Source organism: Eschrichtius robustus, chromosome 7 (genome assembly GCF_028021215.1).
Source record: "Eschrichtius robustus isolate mEscRob2 chromosome 7, mEscRob2.pri, whole genome shotgun sequence".
Taxonomy (NCBI): Eukaryota; Metazoa; Chordata; class Mammalia; order Artiodactyla; family Eschrichtiidae; genus Eschrichtius; species Eschrichtius robustus.
The window spans coordinates 6,337,848-6,352,680 of record NC_090830.1 but is presented as its reverse complement, the minus strand read 5'-3'; the positions used below and the strand labels follow the sequence as shown (position 1 = coordinate 6,352,680).

Genomic DNA, 14,833 nt, shown 5'->3' with positions numbered 1-14,833 from the left:
GGAAGGTGAACCTTGCAGGGATAAAGACTAAGGCCCCGACCACAGCACTGACCCCTGGGAGGGCTAGGTAACCACACTCAGAACAGAGGCTGTTACCTAGACAAGCCCACCTCAGCTCCAGACCCCAGACATCTAAGCACTGACATTCAGATGAAGGCATGGAGCTTTCCAGTACTGAGACCAGGCCGGAGCTCTACCCAAGTCTCCACATCCCCCACGAAGCTCCCAGTACTGAGGCCAGGCCAGGTCTCTACCCAGGTCCCCATAGTCCTAGCGTACACAGAACACGGTCAGGTCTAAATGTTCTTATTACAGAGAGCATGTGGTCAGCTCTAAACATAATCAGTAGATAGGACATGGAGAGGTCTAAATCTACCATGTAGACAGAACTTGATCAGGTTTAAACTAGCTTAGGGCTGATCTCCTAGGAGGTACCGGTCACAGACATGGGGTCTCTCATCTTTGGACAGGGTGCTCACCCCCGTGTGGGAACTAGGATGTACATTTCTTGGAGAATAAATCACATCAGGCTCCACCCTTCACCCACATCAGGAAACTGAACAAAATTTTTGTCATTAAACATTTCAACAGGCAAAACAAAAATGTTACCAATTTCTCTGGCCACGTGATGGTCAGGAACCAGGGGTGAGCCAGGAACTTCTTGTAGTGCAGCCCCGTCTCCTGCAAGGACAGACAAGGAGTGGCCTGATTCCAGCCTCCCAGGCTTCCAGCCATAAAAAGGAATGAAACTGGGTCATTTGTAGAGACGTGGATTGATCTAGAGACTGTCATACAGAGTGAAGTAAGTCAGAAAGAGAAAAACAAATATTGTATATTAACGCATGTATGTGGAACCTAGAAAAAATGGTACAGATGAACCGGTTTGCAGGGCAGAAGTTGAGACACAGATGTAGAGAACAAACGTATGGACACCAAGGGGGAAAACCGCAGTGGGGTGGGGATGGTGGTGCGCTGAATTGGGCGACTGGCATTGACATGTATACGCTGATGTGTATAAAACTGATGACTAATAAGAACCTGCAAGCGGGCCGCCGGCGTGAACAGGGTGGGCGGGGGGTGCGGGCCGGGCGTTGGCAGGTGTGCCCGGGCCGGGATGGTGTCGGGACCGGGGCGAGGAGCGGAGGACTCGCTCTGCTCTGGGGATGGAAGACTTGCTCGTGTCTGCGTCGTAGCTCTTCCTGCTCTGCTCTTCCTGCTTTCTTCACCTATGCTCGACTTTCCTTACCCCGCCAACTATTTCAAGGGTAGGATCCCTTCGTTTTTCCCTCCCCGTGAAGAGACACTGGCCAAAAGAAGACCCTAGACAAGAAAGATGGGAGAAGAATGTCTTTTCAGAAACCCAAAGGGACTACTGAATATACTGTTGAATCAAGGGATTCTTTGAATAGTATAGCCCTGAAATTTGATACAACGCCCAACGATCTTGTTCAGTTAAATAAATTATTCTCCCGAGCAGTTGTTACTGGACAGGTTTTATATGTTCCTGATCCTGAATATGTCTCCAGTGTTGAGAGCTCCCCGTCTCTAAGCCCCATAAGTCCTCTGTCACCGACATCATCCGAGGCTGAACTTGATAAGACCACTAATCCTGATGTAGTCCACCCGAAAGAAGAAACTCTCTCATCTGCTTTTACTGGTATTCGACCTGCACGAGTTGTATCTTCAACTTCTGAAGAGGAAGAAGCATTTACTGAGAAATTTCTTAAAATTAATTGCAGATATATTACCAGTGGCAAGGGCACAGTCAGTGGTGTGTTGCTAGTTACACCAAATAATATAATGTTTGATCCACATAAAACTGACCCCTTGGTTCAAGAGAATGGCTGTGAGGAATATGGCATCATGTGTCCAATGGAAGAGGTGATGTCAGCTGCAACGTACAAAGAAATTTTCGATAGCAAAATAAAGGAATCCTTACCCATAGAGATAGATCAGTTATCAGGAAGGGACTTCTGCCATTTAAAGAAAATGACAAGAACTAATACTGATGAAATAGACTCAAGAATTCGCGATGCAGGTAATGATAGTGCCAGCACTGCTCCTAGGAGCACCGAGGAGTCTCTTTCTGAAGATGTGTTCACGGAATCAGAACTCTCTCCTATACGAGAGGAGCTTATTTCTTCAGATGAGCTGCGACAAGATAAATCATCTGGTGCGTCATCAGAATCTGTGCAAACCGTCAGTCAGAGTGGAGTAGAATGTTTGACAGTCACAACAGAGGCTGCTAGTACTCCTGACCACTTAAAATCTGATTCTGGACATACTACCAATGAAGTTGGGACTCTTTCTCTTAAAACTGATTTAAATAATCTTGAAATGGCTACTAAGGAAGGAGATCAGACTACAGATAATCTTCAAGAAATATCAGGTCCTAAAGAACAAAGCACAGGTATAAAAGGTAATGCAGACCAGGATTTTCTTCTTAATGAGAATTCATTACACCATGAAGAAGGTGAAAAAGAAGGTATGCCCTGTGAGGAAGCAATAGAATTTAAACAAAAGCCAATTGTCAACAAAGGAAAACAAAGAAAGGAACAAAATCAGGACTCAGAGACTGAGGTAGAAGAGCTACGGAAACTCTGGAAAACCCATACAATGCAACAAACAGCAAAGGGAAAATATTCAACAGGTGTCACAAAAAGAAATTAAGCATAAAATAGCAACAACCAATATAGAAGGTTCTGCACTTTTAAAAGAAAAGAGGAGGCATCAATTACATAAGTTCTTATGTCTCAGAGTTGGAAAACCTATGAGGAAAACATTTGTATCTCAAGCAAGTGCAACGATGCAACAGTATGCACAGAGAGATAAGAAACATGAATATTGGTTTGCTGTGCCACAAGAAAGGACAGACCACTTGTATGCCTTCTTCATTCAGTGGAGTCCAGAAATATATGCAGAAGATACTGGTGAATATACCAGAGAACCTGGATTTATAGTAGTAAAAAAGATTGAAGAATCTGAAACAAATGAGGGTTCTACTAATGAAGCAGCAGCTAGAGAATGGGAGATTACTACAAGGGAAGATATAAATTCAAAGCAGGTTACTCCAGTGAAAGCAGACCTGGAATCTGAATCTTTTCAACCAAACCTAAGTGATCCCAGTGAACTCTTACTGCCAGATCAAATTGAAAAGCTTACCAAGCATCTTCCACCAAGAACAACTGGCTACCCATGGACTCTTGTTTATGGTACTGGGAAGCATGGTACAAGCTTGAAGACCCTTTATCGAACAATGACAGGTTTAGACACTCCAGTGCTGATGGTGATTAAAGACAGTGATGGGCAGGTTTTTGGTGCATTGGCATCTGAGCCATTTAAAGTAAGTGATGGCTTTTATGGTACTGGAGAGACCTTTGTTTTTACATTCTGTCCAGAATTTGAGGTCTTTAAGTGGACAGGAGATAATATGTTTTTTATCAAAGGAGACATGGATTCACTAGCTTTTGGTGGTAGAGGGGGAGAATTTGCCCTGTGGCTTGATGGAGACCTCTACCATGGAAGAAGCCATTCTTGTAAAACATTTGGAAATCATACACTTTCTAAGAAGGAAGACTTCTTTATCCAAGACATTGAAATCTGGGCTTTTGAATGAATATAATGCTCTCTCTCTTAGCAGGATAATGGCCCAAACCTGACATGGACAAACAAGCATTGTTTGGAAAGTTCAAGAAGCAATACAATGTAACATGTAACTCATGCTTTAAAAATAGTTCATATCACCATTTCTTACAGCTATAATTTTGGAATTTATTTTTAAAATCATGTTTCTGTCCCAGAGGTCTTTAGGGTTAGACCATGGTGTGGGTCCCTGCAGTGTAACAGCTTAGGGTTTGTCAGAATTTTGGTAGCATTTTGATCATAGTGACCACCTCATCTATAATCCATGTTTTCTCAGTCTCCTAATAGGATGGTGCTCTTTTGTTGAACCTATTTTGGTTTATTATTTTTTAAACTATACTGATTGTTTTAGTAGAGTAGTCTAACCTGGGATACTGAGGGAATGAAGACTAGGTACTACTGTATCTGTGAGATTGGCACAGGTGACTTTTGGACATGCTCAGCTTAGTTATTCTTAGAAAGGAAAAAACACATGCCAAAACAATGCATACTTCATAGACCACTGAGTTCTAGTTTTAATTCACAGTACAACATTCTCTTTATTAATTTTGCCTGTATTCTCAATTTCATTTTAATAAAAAGGAAATTTGAGGAGAATTCTGATTGTAATAGACCACAGTGCACATGATCTGCAGGTTTGGGCATATGCTTTCATCGTTGAATTATCTGATAAAGAGTTATAAAATGACAAAGGAGAATGAGAACTTGATGATTCTACTGAATTTAATATATCAAGCAGGAAAATATACTATTTACATATCTGTAGCTTAGCAGGGCATTATCATAACTACAAAAACTAAGAAACAGATGCATATTTTGTCAACATATTGTGTCAGGTATACTGTTTTATAGTTCTGTTGTTTTAGCCTTGTTGCACACCAACTCCCAAAATAAGGTTCCTGTTCAAAAGAAAAAAAAAAAAAAAAACTTGTGATTTTTTTTTTGAGTGGTATATGTTATTAATCACCATTAGCATTTGCTGTTATAAAAGGGCAATGATTATAGTAGAATATTGTAACTCAGGAGACTTGTTGAATATGCAAACTTACTGTCAAGTGACCTCAAAAAAACAAAAAAAGAAAAGATAAAATATATCAGTAGTTCTTATCCTCTTTTGTAGGAAACCAATAATAAGCCACTGCGGCAATAATTCATCAGTTAATTTCAAAGCTTCATGTAATGCAAAAAAAAAAAAAAATCCTGCCGTTATACATGTGACAGTGACCTTGTGCTGAAATTTCAGCTATTCCAGGTAAACACTGTATATTATCTTGTAAATTAATGTTTAAAGGTAGTTTTGTTCTTATAGAAAGTGTTGATTGCCAGGTTGTTTACAGCACTTTAAATTATTCTAAAAATGAAATTATAAGCCAAATATGTTGGCTTAAGTAGATTTAGTTGTATAGTACTTGGATATATTTAGATCTTTTGAAAGTTTAGATAATTATCTAAAGAAAGCATAATGCTAATGAAAAAGAAAATCTGATAATCTATTTAATATGCTATTGCCGAATATGAATAGAAATACAGGGCATCGTTTCCTTGTTTAAGTAAAGCTCTCATTAAAAGTTCCTAACAGTGTATAGATTAAATGTTTACAATATAGGGAACTGTAAATAAATATATCAGTTTTTTTCCCCCTTTGGTCTTCCACAGCAGTATTATTGTCTTTGTGGAGTTGACTAATCATAAAAAAATCCTGTACTGGATTTCAATTACAGTAAGGTCATAGTGGTGTATACCAAATAAAATTAAATACATAAATATTAAAAAAAAAAAAGAACCTGCAGTATAAAAAAACAAACAAACAAAAAAAAACAACTAATACTAAACTTTCTTTGGGTTATTTGTATGGAAATATGTTAATATAAATGTTTCAAACATTACATGAAATTTCTAAAAATCTTATATGTTCTGTATAATGTTATAAGTCATAATTCTAGTTATTACTTTAAAATGTATATCTCAGAAATAACTAAATTTCCCTGTCAATTGTATTATTATGAACTTTCATCAAAAAAAAAAAAAAACTTATTCTTTCAATTCCTTCCCAATTACATACCCAAATATTACACAAAAGGTTTGGCAACCTACCAGCTGACAATGTGATTAGCTTTTCTTTCAATCTTGTTGAAAGCAAACCATGGGAAACTTTCAAGAGGATTTATGAGAATCCTTTTTCAGTGTCTGGGAAGCAGGACAAAGGCTTCACCAGGCTCAGCAACTGAGCAACTGTCGATTTGATCAGCTACTCTTTCACTGAGAAAGTCCTGCTTAACCTGATGGCCCAGGAAAGCTGCAACACTGTCCATCTTATTCTGTCTTTGGGCATGTGGTATTTTATTTTAATAAAGGGCTCTTACTGCAGGATGTGCTTTAAGTGCATTTTCTTCAAATCTGCATATTTAGCTTATTCTGCTTGTGGAAGATGATTGGCGTGTCCATCCTCCCTGCTTGGCCCACCAGCCTGGTTGGATTCTCTGATAGTCAAGACTCATTTCAATGTTCACTGCAAGAAAAATGTGTGTGTTTTTGTTGAGAGGAGGCTCACCAAACCAGTCAGAGGCAAACTGCAGAACGCATACCTGAAAGCAGCCCCGCTGAGATCAGAATAAAATGGAGCTGGGGTGAACACGGTTCCTATTTAAGTCACAAAAACAAGAGAGATCAAAACGCTGCTTCTCATTAAGCCGCTGAACATGCAATGATGCATTATTACCTAAAACTCTGGGATATTTTAACAGCTTTATTGAGGTGTAATCGACATATGACAAATGCACACGTTTAAAATGTACAATGTGGTAGGTTTTGAAACACATGTACCCCCATCAAGATAATGCTTATACTGTCAATGAAAAATTAATCAATGGTCAATCTAAGAAAGAAATGGAAAATTTCATTTGTGCCAACCTGAGGATTATAACCTGGGACATAGTTTTTCAGAAAGCTCTGACGACTGTTCTGAAGAGGTGAGGGGGAAGGCCAGTATACATGTGAATTTGATGAAGGGGTACCTGCAACCAAGCACACAGCTTGGTAGGAGGTTACGCTATTCAGGAAGAATGGACACTTTAATGGTTTTCGTGCTTTTCTAAATGTAGGAAGAGGCAAGAATCCAGGTTCATAAAAATTTTCTCCTGAAAATACTGAACTCTCTGAGGGCCAGTTCTGCCAGTTTCCCCAGAGCACAAAGTGCCTCATCCTGATCTTCGCCCTGAATTCCTTTCAGGGTGTCCTGTAAGTCAGTGACTGTGGTGGTTGATGACTTAATTCTTGTAGAACTGGATGGTGGGCAACCTTCTTTATGTTACAATCCCCTCCCTTTTGGTCTTAATTTTGACCAAGGTTTAGGAGGCATTTCATGACCAATTTATCCCACAGTGCTAGGAATGCTCATTCCCAGGTCAGGTGAGGATTTCCTTGATAGGCCACTCAATGTGCTGCTACTGGACCAGGCCCTGTTAACAGTAGCCCAAAGCCTCTGGGCTGCCTGTCCTACTAGTCTGTTATGGTCCACGAAATGGTTCCCTCTTGTGGCTTCTTCCCATATCTAGAGTTACACTATTATAATCACTGATCTTATAGAACTATGTATTTGACAATTGTTTTAGATCACCTACTCATCACTATTTTTAGCGGAAGCTCAGTCACACACTTGGTAATGCAAGAAACAAAAATCTTGTAAAGTGGGCAGAATACAAGTAATATAGCTAGTGACATTAATAAGGTCATAAATAAGTATTTAAGCTAAGAACTTCTTCAAGTGCAGCCCAGTATCTCCCCAGGTCATCTGATTGGTCTGTTCTGCACCAACCATTCTATTTAAGGGAAATGATATAGTGGCCTTGTCCATAAAGCTCACCAAAGACATCTGCATGTACAAGGTGAGTGGTGGGTCATCATGACCCCTTACAGGATAAGGAAAGGAATGTTATCTTCTAAGGAGTTACATGGCTGTCGCCAGAAGGAGAAAAATTGATTTCTGTGACTGAGCAGATATTTCTGCCATTGGGGAGGTCAGGTGAACACATAATGCAGATGCACATGCACACCAGTGGGGAGGGAGGAGGCCAAAGAGCAGAGAAAAAGTTTATGTTTTAAATTTGTCTTGCCTTTCCTTAAAATATCATTCTGTCCTGACCTTCCCAGGATCTTTCCTTTCACATAGAGAAGAGCTGGAAAGAACTACTTGTATTTAAAAAGTGACACATTTTTGATGAAGCAGAGAAGATGGCGGAGTAGAAGGATGTGCTCTCACTCCCTCTGTGAGAACAACAGAATCACAACTAGCTGCTGGACAATCATTGACAGGAAGACACTGGAACTCACCAAAAAAGATACCCCATATCCAAAGACAAAGAAGAAGTCACAATGAGATGGTAGGAAAGGTGCAATCACAGTAAAATCAAATCCCATAACTGTTGGGTAGGTGACTCATAGACTGGAGAACACTTATACCACAGAAGTCCCCCCACTGGAGTGAAGGTTCTGAGCCCCACGTCAGGCTTCCCAACCTGGGGGTCTGGCAACGGGAGGAGGAATTCCTAGAGAATCAGACTTTGAAGGCTACTGGGATTTGATTGCAGGACTTCAACAGGACTGGGGGAAGCAGAGACTCCACTCTTGGAGGGCACACACGAAGTAGTGTGTGCGTCGGGACCCAGGGGAAGGAGCAGTGACCCCAGGGGACACTGAACCAGACCTACCTGCTAGTGTTGGAGAGTCTCCTGCAGAGGTGGCTATGGCTCACCGTGGGGACAAGGACACTGGAAGCAGAAGTTCTGGTAAGTACTCCTAGGCGTGAGCCCTCCCAGAGTCTGTCAGTAGCCGCACCAAAGAGCCCAGTTAGGCTCCAGTGTTGGGTTGCCTCAGGCCAAACAACCAACAGGGAGGGAACCCAGCCCCACCCATCAGCAGTCAAGTGGATTAAAGTTTTACTGAGCTCTGCCCACCAGAGACACAGTCAGCTCTACCCACCACCAGTCCCTCCCATCAGGAAACTTACACAAGCCTCTTAGACAGCCTTATCCACCAGAAGGCAGACAGCAGAAGCAAGAAGAACTACAATCCTGCAGCCTGTGGAACAAAAACCACATTCACAGAAAGACAGACAAGATGAAAAGGCAGAGGGCTATGTACCAGATGAAGGAACAAGATAAAATCCCAGAAAAACAACTAAATGTAGTGGAGATAGGCAACCTTCCAGAAAAAGAATTCAGAATAATGATAGTGCAGATGATCCAGGACCCCGGAAAAAGAATGGAGGCAAAGATCGAGAAGATGCAAGAACTGTTTAACAAAGACCTAGAAAAATTAAAGGACAAACAAACAGAGATGAGCAATACAATAACTAAAATGAAAACTACACTAGAAGCAATCAATAGCACAATAACTGAGGCAGAAGAATGGAGAATTGACCTGGAAGACAGAATGGTGGAATTCACTGCTGTGGAACAGAATAAAGAAAAAAGAATGTAAAGAAATGAAGACAGCTTAAGAGACCTCTGGGACAACATTAAACGCAACAACATTCGCATTATAGAGGTCCCAGAAGGAGAAGAGACAGAGAAAGGACCAGAGAAAATATTTGAAGAGATTATAGTCGAAAACTTCCCTAACATGGGAAAGGAAATAGCCACCCAACTCCAGGAAGCACAGTGAGTCCCATACAGGATAAATCCAAGGAGAATCACAACGAGACACATACTAATCAAACTGGCAAAAATTAAAGACAAAGAAAAATTATTGAAAGCAGCAAGAGAAAAATGACAAATAACATACAAGGGAACTCCCATAAGGTTAACAGCTGATTTCTCAGCAGAAACTCTACAAGCCAGAAGGGAGTGGCATGATATACTTAAAGTGATGAAAGGGAAGAAACTACAACCAAGATTACTCTACCTGGCAAGGATCTCATTCAGATTCGATGGAAAAATCCAAAGCTTTACAGACAAGCAAAAGCTAAGAGAATTCAGCACCACCAACCAGCTCTACAACAAATGCTAAAGGAACTTCTCTAAGTGGGAAACACAAGAGAAGAAAAGGACCTACAAAAACAAACCCAAAACAATTAAGAAAATGGGAATAGGAACATACATATCGATAATTACCTTAAACATGAATGGATTAAATGCTCCAACCAAAAGACACAGGCTTGCTGAATGGATACAAAAACAAGACCCATATATATGCTGTCTACAAGAAACCCACTTCAGACCTAGAGACACATACACACTGAAAATGAGGGGATGGAAAAAGATATTCCATGCAAATGGAAATCAAAAGAAAGCTGGAGTAGCAATAGTCGTATCAGATAAAATAGACTTTAAAATAAAGACTGTTACAAGAGATAAGAAAGGACACTACATAATGATCAAGGGATCAATCCAAGAAGAAGATATAACAATTGTAAATATATATGCACCCAACATAGGAGCACCTCAATACATAAGGCAACTGCTAACAGCTATAAAAGAGGAAATCAAAGTAACACAATAACGGTGGGGGACTTTAACACCTCACTTACACCAATGGACAGATCATCCAAAATGAAAATAAATAAGGAAACAGAAGCTTTAAATGACACAATAGACCAGATAGATTTAATTGATATTTATAGGACATTCCATCCAAAAACAGCAGATTACACTTTCTTCTCAAGTGCACACGAACATTCTCCAGGATAGATCACATCTTGGGTCACAAATCAGGCCTCAGTAAATTTAAGAAAACTGAAATCATATCAATCATCTTTTCTGACCACAATGCTATGAGATTAGAAATGAATTACAGGGAAAAAAACGTAAAAAACACAAACACATGGAGGCTAAACAATACGTTACTAAATAACCAAGAGATCACTGAAGAAATCAAAGAGGAAATCAAAAAATACCCAGAGACAAATGACAATGAAAACACAACAACCCAAAACCTACGGGATGCAGCAAAAGTAGTTCTAAGAGGGAAGTTTCTAGCTATACAAGCCTACCTCAAGAAACAAGAAAAATCTCAAATAAACAATCTAACATTACACCTAAAGGAACTAGAGAAAGAAGAACAAACAAAACCCAAAGTTAGCAGAAGGAAAGAAATCATAAAGATCAGAGCAGAAATAAATGAAATAGAAACAAAGAAAACAATAGCAAAGATCAATAAAACTAAAAGCTGGTTCTTTGAGAAGATAAACAAAATTGATAAACCATTAGCCCGACTCATCAAGAAAAAGAGGGAGAGGTCTCAAATCAATAAAATTAGAAATGAAAAAGGAGAAGTTACAACAGACACCACAGAAATACAAAGCATCCTAAGAGACTACTACAAACAACTCTATGCCAATAAAATGGACAACCTGGAAGAAATGGACAAATTCTTAGAAAGGTATAACCTTCCAAGGCTGAACCAGGAAGAAATAGAAAATATGAACAGACCAATCACAAGTAATGAAATTGAAACTGTGATTAAAAATCTTCCAACAAACCAAAGTCCAGGACCAGATGGCTTCACAAGTGAATTCTATCAAACATTTAGAGAAGAGCTAACACCCATCCTTCTCAAACTCTTCCAAAAGATTGCAGAGGAAGGAACACTCCCAAACTCATTCTACGAGGCCACCATCACTCTGATACCAAAACCAGACAAAGATACTACAAAAAAAGAAAATTACAGACCAATACCACTGATGAATATACATGCAAATATCCTCAATAAAATACTAGCAAACAGAATCCAACACCACATTAAAAGGATCAAACAACATGATCAAGTGGGATTTATCTCAGGGATGCAAGGATTCTTCAGTATATGCAAATCAATCAACGTGATATACCATATTAACAAATTGAAGAAGAAAAACCATATGATCATCTCAATAGATGTAGAAAAAGCTTTTGACAAAATTCAACACCCATTTCTGATAAAAACTCTCCAGAAAGTTGGCATAGAGGGAACCTACCTCAACATAATAAAGGCCATATATGACAAACCCACAGCAAACATCATTCTCAATGGTGAAAAACTGAAAGCATTTCCTCTAAGATCAGGAACAAGACAAGGATGTCCACTCTCGCCACTATTATTCAACATAGTTTTGGAAGTCCTAGCCACGGCAATCAGAGAAGAAAAAGAAATAAAAGGAATACAAATTGGAAAAGAAGAAGTAAAACTGTCACTGTTTGCGGATGACATGATACTATACATAGAGATCCTAAAAATGCCACCAGAAAACTACTAGAGCTAATCAATGAATTTGGTAAAGTTGCAGGATACAAAATTAATGCACAGAAATCTCTTGCATTCCTATACACTAATGATGAAAAATATGAAAGAGAAATTAAGGAAACACTCCCACTCACCACTGCAACAAAAAGAATAAAATACCTAGGAATAAGCCCACCTAGGGAGACAAAAGACCTGTATGCAGAAAACTATAAGACACTGATGAAAGAAATTAAAGATGATACCAACAGATGGAGAGATATACCATGTTCTTGGATTGGAAGAATCAATATTGTGAAAATGACTATACTACCCAAAGCAATCTACAGATTCAATGCAATCCCTATCAAATTACCAATGGCATTTTTTACGGAACTAGAACAAAAAATCTTAAAATTTGTATGGAGACACAAAAGACCCCGAATAGCCAAAGCAGTCTTGAGAGAAAAAAACGGAGCGGGAGGAATCAGACTCCCTGACTTCAGACTATACTACAAAGCTACAGTCATCAAGACAATATGGTACTGGCACAAAAACAGAAATATAGATCAATGGAACAGGATAGAAAGCCCAGGGATAAACCCACACACCTATGGTCAACTAATCTATGACAAAGGAGTCAAGGATATACAATGGAGAAAAGACAGCCTCTTCAATAAGTGGTGCTGGGAAAACTGGACAGCTACATGTAAAAGAATGAAATTAGAACACTCCCTAACACCATACACAAAAATAAACTCAAAATGGATTAGAGACCTAAATGTAAGACCGGACACTATGAAACTCTTAGAGGAAAACATAGGAAGAACACTGTTTAACATAAATCACAGCAAGATCTTTTTTGATCCACCTCATAGAGTAATGGAAATAAAAACAAACAAATGGGACCCAATGAAACTTCAAAGCTTTTGCACAGCAAAGGAAACCATAAAGAAGATGAAAAGACAACCCTCAGAATGGGAGAAAATATTTGCAAATGAAGCAATGGACAAAGGATTAATCTCCAAACTATATAAACAGCTCATGCAGCTCAATATTAAGGAAACAAACAACCCAATCCAAAAATGGGCAGAAGTCCTAAATAGACATTTCTCCAAAGAAGACATACAGATGGCCAAGAAGCACATGCAAAACTGCTCAACATCACTAATTATTAGAGAAATGCAAATCAAAACTACAATGAGGTATCACCTCACACCAGTTAGAATGGGCATCATCAGAAAATCTACAAACAACAAATGCTGGAGAGGGTGTGGAGAAAAGGGAACCCTCTTGCACTGTTGGTGGGAATGTAAACTGATACAGCCACTATGGAGAACAGTATGGAGGTTCCTTAAAAAACTAAAAATAGAAGTACCATATGATCCAGCAATCCCACTACTGGGCATATACCCAGAAAAAAACATAATTCAAAAAGACACATGTACCCCAATGTTCACTGCAGCACCATTACAATAGCCAGGTCATGGAAGCAACCTAAATGCCCATCGACAGATGAATGGATAATGAAGTTGTGGTACATATATACAATGGAATATTACTCAGTCATAAAAAGGAACGAAATTGGGTCATTTGTAGAGACTGTCATACAGAGTGAAGTAAGTCAGAAAGAGAAAAACAAATATCGTATATTAACACGTATGTGGAACCTAGAAAAATGGTACAGATGAGCCGGTTTGCAGGGCAGAAGTTGAGACACAGATGTAGAGAACAAACGTAAGGACACCAAGGGGGGAAAGCCGTGGCGGGGTGGGGATGGTGGTGTGATGTATTGGGCGATTGGGATTGACATGTATACACTGATGTGTATAAAATTGATGACAAATAAGAACCTGCTGTATAAAAAAATAAATAAAATTAAATTAAAAAATTAAAAAAAAAAGTGACACATTTTTGTGTTCACCCCTCTCACCAGCGCTGCAGACACCTTGTCCTCGTGGGCTCCCACTCGGGGGCAGTGGTTCTCATGTGGTTGGAGGATGAACGGGGCACGAGTACAGAACTGTCCTGACTCCACCCACAGCTGACTTCCTGCCGCCTGGTGAGGCCACCTGCCCCATCTCCTGTCCTCCCCCTTAACACAAACATCCCTGGGCCAGGAAAGGCAGGCAGTCTTGTGTTACAGGCATGCCTGCTGTGGGCTGAATCATGTCCTCAAAATTCACATGTTGAGCCCTGACCCCCAGGACCTCAGAATGGGACTGTGTTTGGAGACGAGGTCTTTAAAGAAGTGATTAAAGTAATATGAAGTCACTAGGAATGGGCTACACTCCAATGTGACTGGTGCCCTTATAGGAAGAGATTAGGACACAGACACACAGAGGGATGACCATATGAGGACACAGGGAGAAGACGGCCATCTACACACCAAGGAGAGAGGCCTCAGCAGGAACCAGCCCTGCTGACACCTTGCTCTGGAACTTCCAGCCTCCAGGACTGTGAGAAGTAAATGTCTGTTGTTTAAGCAGCCCTGTGTGTTGTGTTTGTTATGGTAGCCAAGTAACAACATCTTGCATTTATGGAGCCTTCAGGATTTAATGTCCTAGGAAGAGGGGACTGCACCAGGGTCCCTCTGCACGTGAGCTGCTCTGCACGCAGGGGCTCCAGGCAGGCCAGTTTCAGGGGCAGCTGCAAAGTGACTCCTTCCAAACCATGCACTCTCGCATGCCCTGGACAGGGGGGCACATGTTCCTGTTTGGGGACCTCTGGGGGGCAGCCCTCTGACTCCTTTTCCCCCTGATGCAACAGCATAAATACTCCTACATATGGAACCTTATCTCTTTTCCCTGCTCTTCTGCAGAACATTTCTAACTGCAAAATTGTGTAATAATTGAGTGAGCCATTCAGGGGCCACCGTTCTTCTGATCCTAACATATATTGGGTCCACACCCTATTACAATAGTATATCATGTCTTTCTTAGTCATAGGCTCACGGCTATGTTTTGCCCATTTATCTAATATATTCCCCAAAAGGCTC

The 14,833-nt window shown here is 40.1% G+C and overlaps 1 protein-coding gene across 1 annotated transcript; it reads left to right on the top strand.

The window, feature by feature from the left end:
* The first annotated feature begins 1,305 nt into the window (after positions 1-1,305).
* LOC137767004 (oxidation resistance protein 1-like) lies at positions 1,306-3,971 on the top strand. Its single transcript, XM_068547529.1, is given in 2 exon segments — positions 1,306-2,621; positions 2,623-3,971. Coding segments are annotated over 2 exon segments (2,271 nt in total). The 5' UTR covers positions 1,306-1,344; the 3' UTR covers positions 3,617-3,971.
* The last annotated feature ends 10,862 nt before the right edge of the window (positions 3,972-14,833 follow it).